Source organism: Carassius carassius, chromosome 37 (assembly GCF_963082965.1).
Source record: "Carassius carassius chromosome 37, fCarCar2.1, whole genome shotgun sequence".
Lineage (NCBI taxonomy): Eukaryota > Metazoa > Chordata > Actinopteri > Cypriniformes > Cyprinidae > Carassius > Carassius carassius.
In genome coordinates this window covers 14,517,497-14,534,665 of record NC_081791.1, presented here as the reverse complement: position 1 = coordinate 14,534,665, position 17,169 = coordinate 14,517,497, and the positions used below count along the sequence as shown (strand labels likewise).

General features: G+C 36.8%; 1 protein-coding gene across 1 annotated transcript; it reads left to right on the top strand.

Moving 5' to 3' along the window:
• Nucleotides 1-2,114: 2,114 nt before the first annotated feature.
• On the top strand, nucleotides 2,115-17,166 carry b4galt3 (UDP-Gal:betaGlcNAc beta 1,4- galactosyltransferase, polypeptide 3). The gene is made up of 7 exons (XM_059527669.1): nucleotides 2,115-2,208; nucleotides 8,179-8,653; nucleotides 9,535-9,770; nucleotides 9,963-10,153; nucleotides 12,722-12,844; nucleotides 15,328-15,432; nucleotides 15,799-17,166. Exons 2-7 carry the CDS (start codon nucleotides 8,392-8,394, stop codon nucleotides 16,145-16,147), a joined length of 1,266 nt encoding a protein of 421 aa, XP_059383652.1. The 5' UTR covers nucleotides 2,115-2,208; nucleotides 8,179-8,391; the 3' UTR covers nucleotides 16,148-17,166.
• Nucleotides 17,167-17,169: the final 3 nt, after the last annotated feature.

The following is a 17,169-nucleotide window of genomic DNA, read 5'->3' as shown; positions in this document are numbered from 1 at the left end:
AGTTTGGTGTAGAACTCAGAACCTTTTTGGGATGAATCAGAACAGAGGTTGTGAGTGTACCTGATCTCACAAATGCTTTACTGGATGAATGAGGGAGCTGTTCATTTACTCCCCCCAAAGTCCAAATTATTATTTTGGTACCATGATCTCTTTATTCATTAAAAATAATTGGCTATTTAAGGTCTTTCTCTGTTAATCAGGTTATCAAAATCGTCAAGAAAATTTTTTTTTGGCTTATTTTGGCTCACATTTACAGTAACAAAAATTCACCAATTCACTATCTCAACAAATTAGAATACTCCATTTTTAGTGAATTGTTGGCCTTCGGTAAAGTATGTTCATTTAATGTACATGTACTTAATACTTGGTAGGGGCCTCTTTTGCTTTACTGCCTCAGTTCGGCGTGGCATGGAGGTGATCAGTTTGCGGCACTGCTGAGGTGGTCTGGAAGCCCAGGTTTCCTTGACAGTGGCCTTCAGCTCATCTGCATTTTTTTGGGTCTCTTGTTTCTCATTTTCCTCTTGACAATACTCCATAGATTCTCTATAGGGTTCAGGTCTGGTGAGTTTGCTGGCTAGTCAAGCACACCAACACCATGGACATTTTAAAAATCTTGCTCTCATCTGAAAAGAGGACTTTGGACCACTGGGCAACAGTCCAGTTCTTCTTCTCCTTAGCCCAAGTAAAACGCCTCTGACGTTGTCTGTGGTTCAGCAAATTGCTTGACACATCTGTGTGTGGTGGCTCTTGATGCCTTGACCCCAGCCTCAGTCCATTTTTTGTGGAGTTCACTCAAATTCTTGAATAGATTTTGCTTGACAATCCTCATAAGGCTGTGGTTCTCTCCGTTGGCTGTGCATCTCTTTCTTCTAGACTTTTTCCTTCCACTCAACTTTCTGTTAACATGCTTGGATACAGCACTCTGTGAACAGCCAGCTTCTTTGGCAATTGAAAGTTTGTGGCTTACCCTCCTTGTGAAGGGTGTCAATGATTGTCTTCTGGACAACTGTCAGATCAGAAGTCTTCCCCATGATTGTGTAGCCTAGTGAACCAAACTGAGAGACCATTTTGACAAACACACACACACGTTTGTTTTTGTGAAAAGTAGGGACATCCCATAGGCGTAATGGTTTTTATATTGTACAAACTGTATATTCTATGAGGCTTCACCAACCCTACATCTAACCCTAACCATCACAGGAAACTTTGTGCATTTTTACCTTCTCAAAAAACTCATTCTGTATGATTTATAAGCGTTTTGAAAAATGAATGTCCTCATAAGTCACCCTCTCCTTGTAATACCTGTGTCATACCCATGTCATTATACAGAGTTGTGTCCTGATATGTCACAAAAACAAGAGCACACACACACACACACACACACACACACACACACACACACACACACACACACACACACACACACACATATATATATATATATATATATATATATATATAATTTTATTTTTGTAAACAGGTTAGACAATCAGTTTCAAAATCAATATAATTCTGAATCAAAATGACGATGACATTGTAACCACTTTGATATAATCCACATGATTACACATCGTGTCCCTTTTCCATCAATTTTATTTAGCTTTATTTATAAGCCTGTATCGTCATCACAAGATCATCTGGCGAATGAAAACCGCCTCCTAGTATTAAACCTATCGTGTGTTTTCTCACTAGAAGGCAGCACTGATTTTAACAGGTATCTTAGGGCTTTTATTGTAACAGCGTCAGCGTCAAAGAACGCCCGTTGATAGCGCGTCACCGCATCAAACATGTCTGTCAGAGGCGCGCTGCCTTGACGCGCTCAGGAAGCGTTCCGCGACGCGCTCAATGCGACTGCGGATATTATAAACTCTTGCGTGCGCCATAGAGGAATGATTATCCACAATTAAGTGAGCAATATTAAATAAAGTCCTAGCTATCGACTACTGCTGGTGCCTGATCTGATTTGAAGCGTCACTGTGGACCGTGGGTGAGTCAGAGAAAACGCGTGTTCAGTGGCTGTTGTTGCTGCATGTGTGATTGCTTAATAAATACATTTCAGGTTTATCGAAGTGCAAAATATTAGCTCGTTTGTAAGCAGCAGATCTTGTCTAATCAGTCCATTTATCTCCTCAAGGTGCGCGATGTTTTTTGATGGACAGGAGGAGGACAGTGCTCTCTCAACCCTGTGTTTATGACCAGTCAGCACAGGTACTCGTGGAATACCAGTCTGTTATTCACCGATAAAAGGCTCATTCCTGTAGTGCAGCACATTTTCATATTAAACATGTCTTAATATAATAGGATACTGTACTCACAGGTTTTAAACAATGAGATAGTAGTTGTCACAAAATCAAAAACAGTCAACTTTTTGTTGTTTGAATGCATGTTGAGTGTTCCCTATACACTTAAAAAAAAAAGAATTATGAAATATTTCAGGTATTTCTTCCTATTTTTTTTATTCAAAAAAGTTCAAACTCAGTTTCATTAGTTTTTTTTCCAATAGTTTAGAGAGACCCTAAATCACATCATTCTCCATTAAGTTTTAATGGATATGTATATATGTATATATATATACAGGTGCATCTCAATAAATTAGAATGTCGTGGAAAAGTTTATTTTATTTCAGTAATTCATCTCAAATTGTGAAACTCCTGTATTAAATCAATTCAATGCACACAGACTGGGGTAGTTTAAGTCTTGCTATTTTAATTGTGATGATTTTGGCTCACATTTAACAAAATCCCACCAATTCACACAATCTCAACAAATTAGAAAATGGTGACATGCCAATCAGCTAATCAATTTAAAACACCTGCAAAAGTTTCCTGAGCCTTCAAAATGGTCTCTCATTTTGGTTCACTAGGCTTCACAATCACAGGGAAGACTGATGATCTGACAGTTGTCCAGAAGACAATCATTGACACCCCTTTTTTTTTTTTTTTTTGTATTTACCTTTATTTAACCAAGAGAGAACCTCACTGGGATTGAAAATCTCTTTTACAGGAGAACATCACAACAATAAGATAAAATAAAATACAGCACTAGAAGCATTTTCAAATCATTAAATCTTTTTCCACTGCATGCAAAAGTGTTTTGAAATTACTAAAAGACACCAACTGATTTAGCCGCAGTTTTATTTGAACAAAGTTCCAGTCTGACGGTTCAGCATATTCAGAAGCAGTTTTACCTAGATTAGTTCCAGCTGAAGGTACATGAAGATTATAATAAGACTGGGAAGGCAATGAATAGTTACCAACTACTTTTTGTTTAATCAAACAACAGAGATAGGATGGCAAAAAAAAACATAATTGCTTTGTAAATCAATAAGTACCAATGCATTTTCTTGTAAAGTGAAGACCAGGCAACTCTATTATATAATTTACAGTGATGCGTAGAAAATTTACAATCTGTAATAAATCTTAAGGCACCGTGATACACGCTTCCAGGGACACAAGAAGATAAGAAGAGCCATGCTGATATACTACATCCCCGTAGTCAAGAATCAGTAAAAAAAAAATCTAAGTTCTAGACACTAGAGACAGACACATATTTATTTGTCTCAAATAATTAATATGTGAATTAAAACGTAGTTTGTCATCTATTATGATGCCCAGGTACTATAGTCTGACACTAATGCTATCAGTTTTCCTTGCAGAGTTTGGAGAACAACAGAACTATCAAAAAGATTTATAGAATTTGATAACCACATAAATGTAGTTTTTTCAACATTTAAGACCAATTTTAAAGAAAAAAACCTTGCTTAAATAATATAAATGCTGATTGTAAATCATCCAGAGCCTGTTGTTGTGTAAGAGCAGAACAATAGATGACAGTGTTGTGTGCATAAAAGTGGAACCTTGCATTTTCAATATTAACTTCTAGACAATTTATATATGTACTAAATAATAATGGCCCCAATTCAGATCCTTGGGGGACTGCCGTACCCACTTCCATTAAGTCTGATTTGATTCATTCCACTTGCACACATTGAATTCTTCCCTTTAAATAAATATTAAACCATAAGACTACATTGTCTGATAGACCAACACTTCTAAGCTTATTTAACAAAATCTCATGGTCCACTGTATTAGTTAAATCAATAAAAAGACAAGCAGTGGTGTTTTTCATTTAGGGACCCCATAAGATCATTTAATTTATGTTTAAAACAACCGTACTGTTGCTGTTTTTTTATGAAATCCTGATTGGTTGATAGACAAAAGTTTATGAGTGTGTAAATACTGTGTCAATTGTTCAATGATAAAACATTCCAAAAGTTTTGACAAGATACATAGCTTTGAGATAGGTCTGTAGTTATCTAATAAAGTAGGGTCGCCCCCAACAGAGGAACAACAAAAGCAGACTCCCAGATCTGTGGAATTTTCTTGGTTGTTAAGGAAAGATTGAACAGATATGTCAATGGTGGTGAAATAATAATAGCCGCTAATTTTAGAAACAAAATCAGGATAAAATCAGGACCTGACAATTTATTCACATCTAGGTCTTGTAATGCAGACCAGACATCAAAAGTAGTAATGTGACTAAAAACGAACTCTGTTGTCCATAGATGCTGCTCTGCATTAAGAAATTCAGAAGTTACGGTGGTATAATTATTAGTCTGAAACAATGACCCAGATGCAGTAAAGTGGCTATTAAAACAGTTGAGCATTTGTGGTTTTTCCACTGTTTTTATACCCTCTTTTGTTAAGCAATGGGGAAGACCTGAAACAGATGTATTACCTGTCAAAAACTTAGTTTTTTCGGAACTTACTAGCATTTGCTGATTTTTTGTTTTATCAGGAAAATACTCTGATCATAACTGTACATTTGTTACGAAGCTGTTTAAAATACAACCAATCAGGATTTAAGTTGGTTTGTCTGGCCATAGCCCATGCAGCATCCCGCCCATGAATAAGGTCAGACATTGCAGTTGAGAACCACGGATTATCCCGACATTTAACTCCATTTTTTAAAAGGTGCATACTTGTTAAAAATCAGAATAAAACTGTCATAAAAATATTTCCAAGCACTTTCAATATCTGGGATTAATGTAATTTTGTCCCAGTCAAATTGAGCAATGTCATATAAAAAACCTTATATATTAAAGTGTTTCATACAGCGCTTGGTGATCATTTGTGGTTTCTGCTTGGATAATTTTATATCTCTAGCTACCGCAACAACACAATGATCACTAATATCATTTGCAAATACAGAAGCTAGAGAATATTTATGAGGGGCATTTGTGAGAACAAGATCTAATGTAGCTTTTTCTGGACGTTTCAAGTTCAGTCTTGTAGGTGAATCTACAAGTTGAAAAAGATTATAAGTATAACAAAACACTTTAAAACCATCAGATACTGGATGCAGCCAATTTAAGTTAAAATCACCCATTAATATCAATTCTTTATAGTTCAAAGAAGCCAAAGAATTCATCAAAGAGGTCAAAGTAACACTGGTAGCTGATGGAGGTCTATAACAACCTACTATAGTAAGCTGACATGACTTTGAAACTGTCAAATTAAGAGCTAACATTTCATGCTGTTTAGCTCCAGATTCTGAAAATAACGTGATAGTCTCAAAGCATTCTTTAACATAAATTACAACCCCCCCCCCCCCCCCCCTTTGGTCTGTCTGCTCTAAAACATTGTAACCAATGATGCTGATCTATTTGTCTAAAATAGTTTTGTTGAGCAAAGATTCAGATATTACTATTACATCCGCATTTGTGTTTCTTGCCCAGATATGGACCATATCCAATTTAAGTAAAAAACTACAAATTTTAACATGGATAAAAACCCAAGCCTGACCTGGATTTTAGTTCAGTTGGAGTAGTAAAAGTTGGGGCACAGCTATTATATGGTCCTGGATTTGGCAATACATTCCCGGACATTAGTAGAATAAGAACTTTAAAGCTCTTTCATCTAACTTATTTAGTTGCTACATAATTTCTTTATAGTCGGACTCACATGGGAAGAATAATTAATACAGTAGTTTTCTTCCTTAGTTAGAGCACACCTTATAAAATCTACTTGCATAAAAATCAAAGGATACAACTTAAAACAATATTGTATTGAGCATTGTCTGTAGACAGTCTGCTGCGTGTCCAGCTGTCAACATGTGCAAATGGTAAATTGCACGTTAAGGATGAATCAGCCACCATCTTGGAACGTGCCATTCACAAACCACAAACATTCATTGCCAGGGAAGCTTGCTGTTCACAGAGTGCTGTATCCAAGCATGTTAACAGAAAGTTGAGTGGAAGGAAAAAGTGTGGAAGAAAAAGATGCACAACCAACCGATAGCACTACAGCCTTATGAGGATTGTCAAGCAAAATTGATTCGAGAATTTAAGTAAACTTCACAAGGAATGGACTGAGGCTGGGGTCAAGGCATCAAGAGCCACCACATACAGACGTGTCAAGCAATTTGCTGAACTACAGACAACATCAGAGGTGTCTTACCTGGGCTAAGGAGAAGAACTGGACTTTTGCCTCTTTTCAGACGAGAGCAAGTTTTGTATTTCATTTGGAAACCAAGGTCCTAGAATCTGGAGGAAGGGTGGAGAAACTCATAGTCCAAGTTGCTTAAAGTCCAGTGTTAAGTTTCCACAGTCTGTGATGAATTGGGGCTGCAATGTCATCTGCTGGTGTTGGTCCATTGTGTTTTTTGAAAACCAAATTCACTGCACCTGTTTACCAAGAAATTTTGGAGCACTTCATGCTTCCTTCTGCTGACCAGCTTTTTGAAGATGCTGATTTCATTTTCCAGCAGGATTTGGCACCTGCCCACACTGCCAAAAGCACCAAAAGTTGGTTAAGTGAATGTGACGTGACATTCAGCCAAGTATGGTGATCCATACTCAGAATTTGTGCTCTGCATTTAACCCATCCGAAGTGCACACACACAGAGCAGTGAACACACACACACACTGTGAACACACACCCGGAGCAGTGGGCAGCCATTTATGCTGCGGCGCCCGGGGAGCAGTTGGGGGTTCGATGCCTTGCTCAAGGGCACCTAAGTCGTGGTATTGAGGGTGGAGAGAGCACTGTACATGCACTCCCCCCACCCACAATTCCTGCCGGCCCGAGACTCGAACTCACAACCCTTCGATTGCGAGCCCGACTCTAACCATTAGGCCACGACTTCCCCTTAAATGGTGTTGGTGTGCTGGACCGACCAGCAAACTCACCAGACCTGAACCCCACAGAGAATCTATGGAGTATTGCCAAGAGGAAAATGAGAAACAAGAGACCAAAAAATGCAGATGAGCTAAAGGTCAGTAGTTAAAGCAAAAGGAGCCCCTACCAAGTATTGTGTACATGTACAGTAAATGAACATACTTTCCAGAAGGTCAACAATTCACAAAAAAAAAAAAATGTTTTTATTGGTCTTGTGAAGTATTTTAATTTGTTGAGATTGTGTTGAGAAACTTTTTCCATGACATTCTAATTTATTGAGGTGCACCTGTAGATTTTTTTCCCAAAAATCTTTGGGATATTAGGATATATGATCAAGTAAAGATCATGTTCCATGAAGATGTAAATTGTCTACCATAAATATATTTAAAAAATTACATTTTTAATGAATGAATGCATTGCTAAGGACTTAATTTACACATTTAAAGCCGATTTTCTCAATATTTTATTTTTTTGCACTCTCAGATTCCAGATTTTCAAATTATTTTATCCCGGCCAAATATTGCCCTATCCGAACAAACCATACATCAGTGGAAAGCTTATTTATTCAGATGATGTATAAATGTCAAATTTGTATTTTTTTTTCAAACATCAATTTTTTTTAAAAGATTTTCAAAAGATAGTTAAAAAATTATCAACTTTCTTCAGATTGATAACCTTGTGTAAAGTAACTCACAATCCTTTTCTGAATTAAGTATTTTCAAATTATCGTCTTTAATCGTATCGTTTTTAATTAATTTATTTTGTATTATGATCAGGCATTTTTTTATAATCATGCTTTAATCATGCATACATATCTATTATTTTATATTTTAAAGTACTGTACTGAGTAACAAGAGTGACCCAAAAAGTGTGTGGTCTTTGCTGATTTAATCTGAGATCTGGCATTGATCCCGGACACACTGGCACTTTAAAGTTCTCCTTTGTTGTTAGATGTGATAGATCTGCCACTATTGATTTTTGTGTTCCTCTGTTTTTCCAGTGACTCCCACACATGCCATAGATGTCCTTCTCTTAGCTCAATGAGCTAACTTTGTTTCTCCTCATCACCCCTGTTATCCTTCCACGTTTCCCTCTCTCATGCTTCTTGCACTGTCTTCACTCCATCTCTCTTCTCTTCTGTCTCTTGTCCATCATCCTTTGACTTTCCAATCCTCCCTTCCTCTGTCACTCCTGCTCTTTGTCGGATGTCATAATGGTGTGCTGCGGTCGAGTGCTGGACTCTCCCTGCACTCTGGCTCTGTTAGTGGGCTTCCAGTTCGCGTTTGTCCTCTACTTCTCCCTGGGAGGCTTTCGTGGCCTAGTGTCTGTTTTGATTCATTCTACCGAGCCTGAGATCGACTACTCTCGACCACATGATGTCTACACCAACCTCACCTCTCTGGTGCTCCACCATCCAGGACCCAGTGGACCAGAACAGCAGCTCAGGGACTGTATACTGCCCTCTCCACTGCTGGGTAGATATAAATTCACTCTAAAGTGCTTAAGACATTGATCAGTAATAGGATTTGTTTATTTACTATGTCTCATTGCAGTTTTAAATAAACCAAAGACTCTTTATTGAGTGTAGTCCCCCTAAAAATGAAGATTCTTACATCATTTACACTAACTTTTATCTTTCCATACCTGTGTGACTGTTTTTTTCTCTTGTAGATCACAAAACAATATATTTTCAAGAATGTACCGGTTGCTGTTTTTTTTAAATGTCAATTAATTTTTAATTACAAAATTATTCATTTTTGTTTTTAACTACAATTTAAAGCATTCATTAAACAGTTTCCAAAATATCTGTAGTATCAATAATTGAGTTGAATTGAATTTAAATTTATTTGACAAGTTTATAAAACTGTACAAAATGCAAGTATTCCATACACTTTAGAAAAACTGTTGAGGATAAAAACACAATAAAGCCCTTGGCTTATTTCCATTGCGGCACACAATGTTAAAAATTCACCACTTGAAAAAATGTTTTTTTTTTTTTTTTTTTTCATTTTTATGTTTGAATTATTTATTTTTAACTGTCACTTTAAGTCCTCCATTAAGATAACATTTAATAGTGATATAAAGTTGTTAGTGGTTAAAAGATTTAAAAAAAATTTAAGTGAGCGTTAAATGACAGCAAATGTAATCTAAATGTAAGAAATAGCAAAATCTCTGATATTGCACAATAAATTGTCATTTTGCATACCACAAAAGAAGTCATACTGCTTTGGACAAACAGTGATTTAATAATGACATAATTGACATTTTTAGGGATAGTATTCCTTTTATTTGGTGCTGTAGGACAAATTTTTTTTTACAACAATTGCATGTGTGCTTTCCTCCTGCTGTCTGCCAGTGGGTCCTGTTTCTGTCCACCTCTCATCACCCCCCTCCCTGGAGAAGATAAAAGAGAAGAACCCCTTGGTGACCTTAGGGGGTCATTACCGCCCGCCAGACTGTGAGCCACGGCACCACACAGCCATCGTGGTCCCCTACCGTAACCGCCAGACCCACCTCCGCACCCTCCTCTACCATCTGCACCCCTTTTTACAGAGGCAGCAGGTCCACTACGGCATTTATATTGTGCATCAGGTGTGTTGCTCGTTTTTACACTGACTTGTCACATCTATTGTATAGAAAAAAAATCCTAGCAGTAATTAGAGGAAGTAACTGGGACAAAGGGTAAACAAAGCTCATATCTTATTGTCAAGCTACATTAGTGTTCCATTCTTACCGAAGAATGCATTTGTGTACACTTGATTTGCTCATAGTCTGTGTTATCAGTCAGGGAACTCCACGTTTAACCGAGCGAAGTTGCTGAATGTTGGGGTGCAGGAGGCACTGAAAGAGGAGAACTGGAGCTGTATTTTCCTGCATGACGTCGATCTGCTGCCTGAGAATGACCACAACACCTACACCTGCCACCCCCAGTACCCTACACACCTCTCCATAGCTATGGACAAGTTCAGATACAGGTACCCTGCCCACTATCATAGGATTGAATGTTTTAACAAAGCTTTTCTCTAATTTTATCTTAATGTACGGGGTGAAACCTAATGACATGCATTTTTATGTTTGTAGTCAAATTAGTGACACTTCAATATAACTGTATAAGTTTTAATACTGTTATTATTATATTAATAATTTTTTGTATTACAGTATGATTAAAAAAAAAATGTGTAGTTGGATAAAATCAAGGTTAGATGCCAGTGTACACTATTGTTCAAACGTTTAAAGTGCCCCTATTATGGGAAATGAAACGTTCATATTTTGGTTTTGGGAGTCCCTGACAATAGGTTGACACGCATGCAAGGTCAAAAAACACTTTCATTGTCTTATAATATGAATTTATTTTTACCTTATTTGCTCAACGATTCATTTTCCCAAACTTCTCCTTTGCGTGATGCTAATCTGCCGTGTTTGGTCAAATTGGTCTCATTTTCATTACATCATGCCTGTAATGCCTGATAAAACAGTGTTTGTGTGCACAGTGCTGCTTTGTGTACAGCGTTACCAGGGAAACCGCTATTTTTACTGCTCCAAAAGTGGCACCTCGTGGCAAAGAATTAATTTTCATTTTCATTCAGACCAACACTAAAAGACCAACAAGTGGGCGGGCAGTATGCTAATGTTTCATGTTGACATCAACATGAAAGGCTTGGGATTCGTTTAAAAAACGACTCGTTTCAATGATTCAGAGTCGACTCTTTCTTTTGAGAGACAATAACTTTACACACGGTGCACTTTCAGATTTAAAACTTTGCAGGATGTTTTTATTCACGTAGAGCTGTGTTACACACTGCATAAAAGGTTATTTTCAAAATTCCACAATAGGGGCACTTATTGGTTAAACATATTATTTTTCTATAAAATGAAATAAAATGTTTTATATTTTAATATATTTTAAAATGTTATGTATTCCTCTGATGGCATTATGGCAAAGCAAATTTTTCAGCAGCCACTGCAGTCTTCAGTGTCAAAAAATGCTTTATATTTTTGTGCAAACTGTGATTCATTTTTTTCAAGGTTTTTTGATAAATATAATTTCCAAAAGAATTCCATTTATTTGATACATTTAAAATGCCTTTACTGTCGCTTTTGTTTAATTGAATGCATCCTTGGTCAATAAAAGTGTTAAAACTTACTGATCCCAAATTTTTGGATGGTAGTGAAAGTCAAATATTTTTTAAAATACATTTGTGGTCAATTTTCAATTCAATTCTACACACTTTCATTCAAAACAGGCCATTTAAAAATAAAAGGAAATGAAAAGAAAAACAACTGTTCACTTAACCACAGTTTTCTAGATCTTATGAAACTTCTAGAAACAATGCATGCATGGTAAAATAGGGGACGTAGTTCATTCATTATTAGTGCTGACACAGGTATATGCAGTAACTCATGGCTCTGGCCCTCTAAATTGACATCCAGGTCTGTACATCTCAGGCCACAGAGTCTGCATTTCTGTACTCTGCAGCCACAATGTCCACCTAGATAAAAACATTCAGTGAGAACAGAAAAATTGCAGAGAAAACAACCCATATATTCAGTCCACCAAGGCTGAGGACAACATCAGGACCTCTCTGTGATGAATCCGCTGAAGGCTGTAAAGCATTTAGACATGACTCAGAGAGTTAGTCCTTGAGTAGAAATACAGAGAAAATTACAAAGAAAGATACATAGCAGCAGCTCATCTAGCTATCACTCAATATTTTCTGAACAGTACTAAAGAATGTAGAATAGGTGATAGGAGTATAAGGTACATTAAAGCTCTTTTTAATTAGTTTTAATATTAATATTTATTAGTTACAAATTTGATAATAAGGACTAATCATCAAATTAGCAAATGAGAATGACTTCTGAAGGATCATGTGACATTAGACAACTGAAAATTGTACATATTACTATTTGTAATGTATTTTTGATCAAATAAATGCAGCCTTGTGAGAGATTTCTTACAAAAACGTAAAAAAATCTTTCCAACCCCTTTTTTTTTTTTTTTGAAAGAGTCGTGTATATACAGCTCAACACACACTCCTTTTTTCCCAGATTTATTCAAAGATCACATGAAAATACAGTGATGTACACATTATGTATGGTTGTCACATGATGTCGTTATGTTGCATGTTTAAGTTTTGAAATCTAGTAAAACTTTACTTATTACTTTTTGTCCACGTTTATGCAAAAACCCCTTGAACATGAAACCTGTTATGATTTGCTCCCAGTTTTTGTAGCAGGTCATATGATCATTCAGTGCATAGAAAACGTGTACATTTAGAAATATTAGTGTGGTAGTGTTCTGAAAATAGTTATTAAATTTTGACGCATTTAAACAGCATTTTCTGTTCATTTATAAGGGGTCCTGGTTTTCTATCCATCCGTACAGATTGCTGCAATGATGCAATGCAGAGATATAGATGAAGATTAAACTGCAGGGAAAGCTGTGACACTTCGGATGGAATGATTGATGAAGGATAGTAGAGACAGATAACCTTATTCCTCTGTGCCTCACTAAACCACTGCTCTGACTCCTTTCTTCCCAGGCTTCCATACTCGCAGTATTTCGGAGGGGTGTCTGCTGTAACCCCAGAGCAGTACCTCAAAATGAACGGATTTCCTAACCAGTACTGGGGCTGGGGAGGAGAGGACGATGACATCGCAGCTCGGTGAGGACAGCAGAATTCAGTTTATAATGCATTTGCATGAGTTATTTCAACATAAAACAGCCTGGAATGTAGAAGAGCTCAAAGTAACTGGCACGTCTGCATCAGAAATGCATCCTGTTAAGCATTTGTGTTGCACGTCTGTCATCTCTCCATCACCATTCTGTTGTCATTTCTCATTCGCATTGGTCTCCTGTCATTATTCTCATTTTCACTGCATCCGTCTATCCCTCATGCCCTCCCCCGCATAGCCACAGGAGGGACCAGTAAGTACATGCATGAATCACTAGATTGGACTCAAGGCTTCCAACTATATAGATGTCTGTACACTTCAGTGATTACTGCCTTTTTATTCGATAATAAATTTAAGTAATTTTATTTCTGTGACAGAAAGAAACTTGCTGTAGAAGATTGAACGTTGTTGAAGCCTTGAAACCAGAATGAGTCCGGTGTAGTGGATTATTAGTAGTGTTGAGGATTTGAATTGCATTTTCTTTATGGTTAGTTCTCTCTTAAAGGGGTCATGAATTGCCTTTGTTTTTATTATGTACTGTTCTCTGAGGTCCACTGCTGTGATTGGCTACATCTGTGTATGTTTGACAGCGACATTCCTCATAGATGGATGTTGCTGTGATTTAGGTAAAAAATGCATAAATACTCAGTATATATCAAATGATCTGTAATAACAAACAAAGGGATTGTAATAAAAACAGTTACTCACACTTGTGTGACAGAACATTACTGTTTGATGCAATATAATCGGCACAGCATCACATTTCAATCTTTCTGAGAATCCTGTGTCGAACGTTGCCTTGTCTGTATATGAATCCGTGATAAAAATTAATTGAGCAAAGGACCAAGTTGTTACTGATGTGGTCTGGAACTTTTATTAAAAATAAAGTTCATCAAGTTTATCATTTGGTTCCGGGGACCTATGTTTGTCACTCTTGTTATACCTACTGCATGCGTGAATTGGTGGGCGGGGCTAAACATCCAGTAATGTAGAAGCAAGTGTTGAATCTTCTCCCGCAGAGTCGGTGTTTAGCCACACTATTACATCATAAAGTGGTACATTCTAAATCCTGTCATTTTGGCAGATTGGATTCAATATAAGCTGATTTTAGTTTTAGTTTTGAGTTCTTAAAAACAGTGACTTCTTACATGTCAAAAGATCAAATGAATTTTGGTTTCTCAGTTCATGACCCCTTTAAGTGACTTGATTGAGCATCATGAGGATTCTAACGAATCTGGCTCTGATTCCTCATTAGCCGTTGCGTTAATGATTCTTTTAGAGGAAAAGTCCATGAGATCATTTAAAAAAAAAAAAAACTTTTTTACTGACCTTTCTTTTACTGTCTTTTGTATAGGCAACATACAATAACTGTTCTAACTGTGTATTAAATAACAGTACTAAATATACAAAAATGTGGCATAATTAATTTCGCCATTTATTTATTTATTTTTTATAAAGTACTACTGACAAAATCCATAGCATGTTTAACTACATGTTGTCATAGGAACACCAGTCAGTAATACATTAAGCTTGTGTTATATTCACAAAAAAAAGCTAATTTGTTTGTGAATCAGACAACACTGGTTGCCTAAATGTATTTGATTCAGTAAATGATTTGGTCAAGAATCAGGGGACTACACTGGTCAAAAATAGTTTTGATTCTCTACAAACATCTGGCTCATAAGATTAATGAAAACCTATCTATACTTTTACATCATGCTATAGATTCAGTAGTAGTTTATGAGTATGATTGACTCTCAAAATGTTTTAGTACACGGTCATGGACCATTAATGGAACCAAATGTCATTTGCTGTAATGTAATTGGCTATTTTTGAGTAAGAACTAAGTCCCTACCTGCTCAACATCTTCGACAAGGCAGCACCTCTGAGTCTTGCTGTTTAATATGCCTACATGGTTTGATTTCACCATGAGTGTTTTTTCAGGGTACGATACAGATCAAATCTAATCCCAGACGAAAAGTATTTTTAGTGGAGATAATCCAGGAACCAGCTTTATGAGTTTTGGGAAAACTGACTTGAAATGTATTTTTGAAGAACATTTTGAGGGCATTATATCAGCTCATGGTGATTTGTAAACCTGACTGTCGCATAATAAACCATCAGTATATCCTTGTCTGACTCAGATGACTCAGATGGCTGAACTTGAATACTTTAAAGTATTTAAAAGCTGGATTAGACACTCCAATTTAGATGAACCTTTTGAGGATTTTTTTTCCAGTTGTGGTTGGCACCTTTTTACGTATAAATCCTCAACAACAGTAGTTTTTTAGTAGTTTTTTAGCTGGTTCACATCCATCTGGCCCACCTTGCGGACTCTGCTGGAAATAGTTTTCCTGCTGTGCTTTGTGCCGCTCTTTCTTTAGTCTCTGTCTGTTTGATAATTCATACCATCCTTCTTCAGTTTTTTCTTCTTATGTTACTATTTCTACTTGCCCTGTGGTTTTGTCTTTAGAGTCCGTCTCTCTGGGATGAAGATAATGCGCCCCCCTTTGGCCATTGGGCATTATAAGATGATCAAACATAAAGGAGATCAGGGCAATGAGCAGAACCCGAGAAGGTGATGTCACATGCAAAATATATTATAAACTTGATAGAAACTTTCTGGTAAATTTCCAGAAACTATTAGGTTCCCAAAAGGGTTTTTTTTCACAGCCATGCCATAGGAGAACCATTTTTGATTCCCCAGTGAAGCTATAAGTGAAGAGTTCTTAACATTTCATAAACGGTTTAATTCAAAGAACCCTTTTCCACTGTAGGAACCTTTTGTCCAACCAAAAGTTCTATGTATGTTACCAGTTCTTCATATGGAACTATAGATGCCAATAAAGAACCTTTATTTTTAAGAGCGTATGGATGGATTTATTATTTAATCCATTTATTCTGTTTATTGAGTCAGTTCCTCTTCATGAATTTTTTCTTGTAGGTTTGACCTGCTGAAGCGCACAAGGTTGAATTGGCGCTCCGATGGACTGAATTCACTGACTTATGAGCTCCTGTCCAAAGAGTTGGAGCCATTGTACACAAATTTGTCTGTCAACATTGGGGATGATCCACATCGTCCTCCTGTGAAGGCAGTGGCCCGGAAGTCAGAACCTCAACCTGCTCCAACTCATAAAATGAAGACTGAAAAAGTGGGTCATAAAATGAAGACTGAAAAAGTGGGTGGGGTCATCAATCATAATGCAACAAAAGTGGAGGCCATCCACTTGAAGGCCGGTAATGAAAGTTCAAATGTTGCTCAAAAAGCTCCTGTGAACCAGGAGGTGGGATGATACCGATAATCCAGTATCACAGACAATTCACAGGGTGAGTTATTAATGGATAGTGGAGGGAATAGCAGTTTGCTCTTTATTTTATATCGTGAAGCATTGCTACTCTAGGAAAATAAGTTAATTCCACTGAAACGGTTCGGACGCCTCTGAATGTTGTTCAGCTGCTGATAGGGTGACATTTGCACAAGCCTGAAGATCTCGTTTCACTGTAGAAGTTGTATCAGAGTGGGCCGAGTTGTAAACACTCTCGAAAGTGACGTACCTGTGCAAGTCCTGTGTGTTTTTGAGACGACCTGCTGCCAGCTGCTGCTCTTCACCCCACTGTGTGTGTGGGTCTGTTTTTCTGTGCCTTTTCTTGCCCTTGGACCAGTCTCTTATCAACATGCCATGACTCAGTCGAAAGCATTATTACTGCACACCAGTTATTGATACTACAGCTGAATGCTTATTTATTTTCTCTTCTTTTAATATCTAATCAGCACACACTGCTTTGTGATCTAGTGCTTGAGCAGACATGCATCACTGTGGTCTATTTTTGGTCTTACTGTACAAATTTAGAAAGGTGTGATCTTTGATAGTGAGCACTGGCTTATTTTCTATTTTAGCAGCTCAGATGTCTTAATAATTTTATGATGCAGTGTAAAAGAGTTTAATTATTTAAGGTATTGTGTGGTGTTGGATTCCATTTTGGTTGTAGACAATCATTGGGATAAGCATTTTAAATGACGCAAATATTTATTTCAGATCTTTATAGACTTCTATTATTTGAATTCTGGAATATGTTTCTGTTAAATGAAATAGATTTGATGGTTTAGGGTTGAAGGTGTGACTTGAGTCTAAGATATTTGATATTTTAAGATTTTATAAACAGGAAATGTAGAATTTTATGGTTAGTTATAGCAAGAATAAATGTTATTTGTTAGTCAAAAATATTGGTTGTATCACCATTATGGCACTTTATGTATTAAATATAATCCTTGAGTATAAGCTACATTTAAAGAACAAAGATATCAGCGACAGAT

What these genes read in the sequence shown, in the direction of transcription:
- b4galt3 (XM_059527669.1), top strand. Translation starts at nt 8,392, where the DNA reads ATGGTGTGCTGCGGTCGAGTGCTGGACTCTCCCTGCACTCTGGCTCTG. An exon ending in ATGGACAAGTTCAGATACAG is followed by an intron (nt 10,154 to 12,721) that starts GTACCCTGCCCA and finishes CTTTCTTCCCAG; the next exon opens with GCTTCCATACTCGCAGTATT. An exon ending in AATGAGCAGAACCCGAGAAG is followed by an intron (nt 15,433 to 15,798) that starts GTGATGTCACAT and finishes TTTTTCTTGTAG; the next exon opens with GTTTGACCTGCTGAAGCGCA.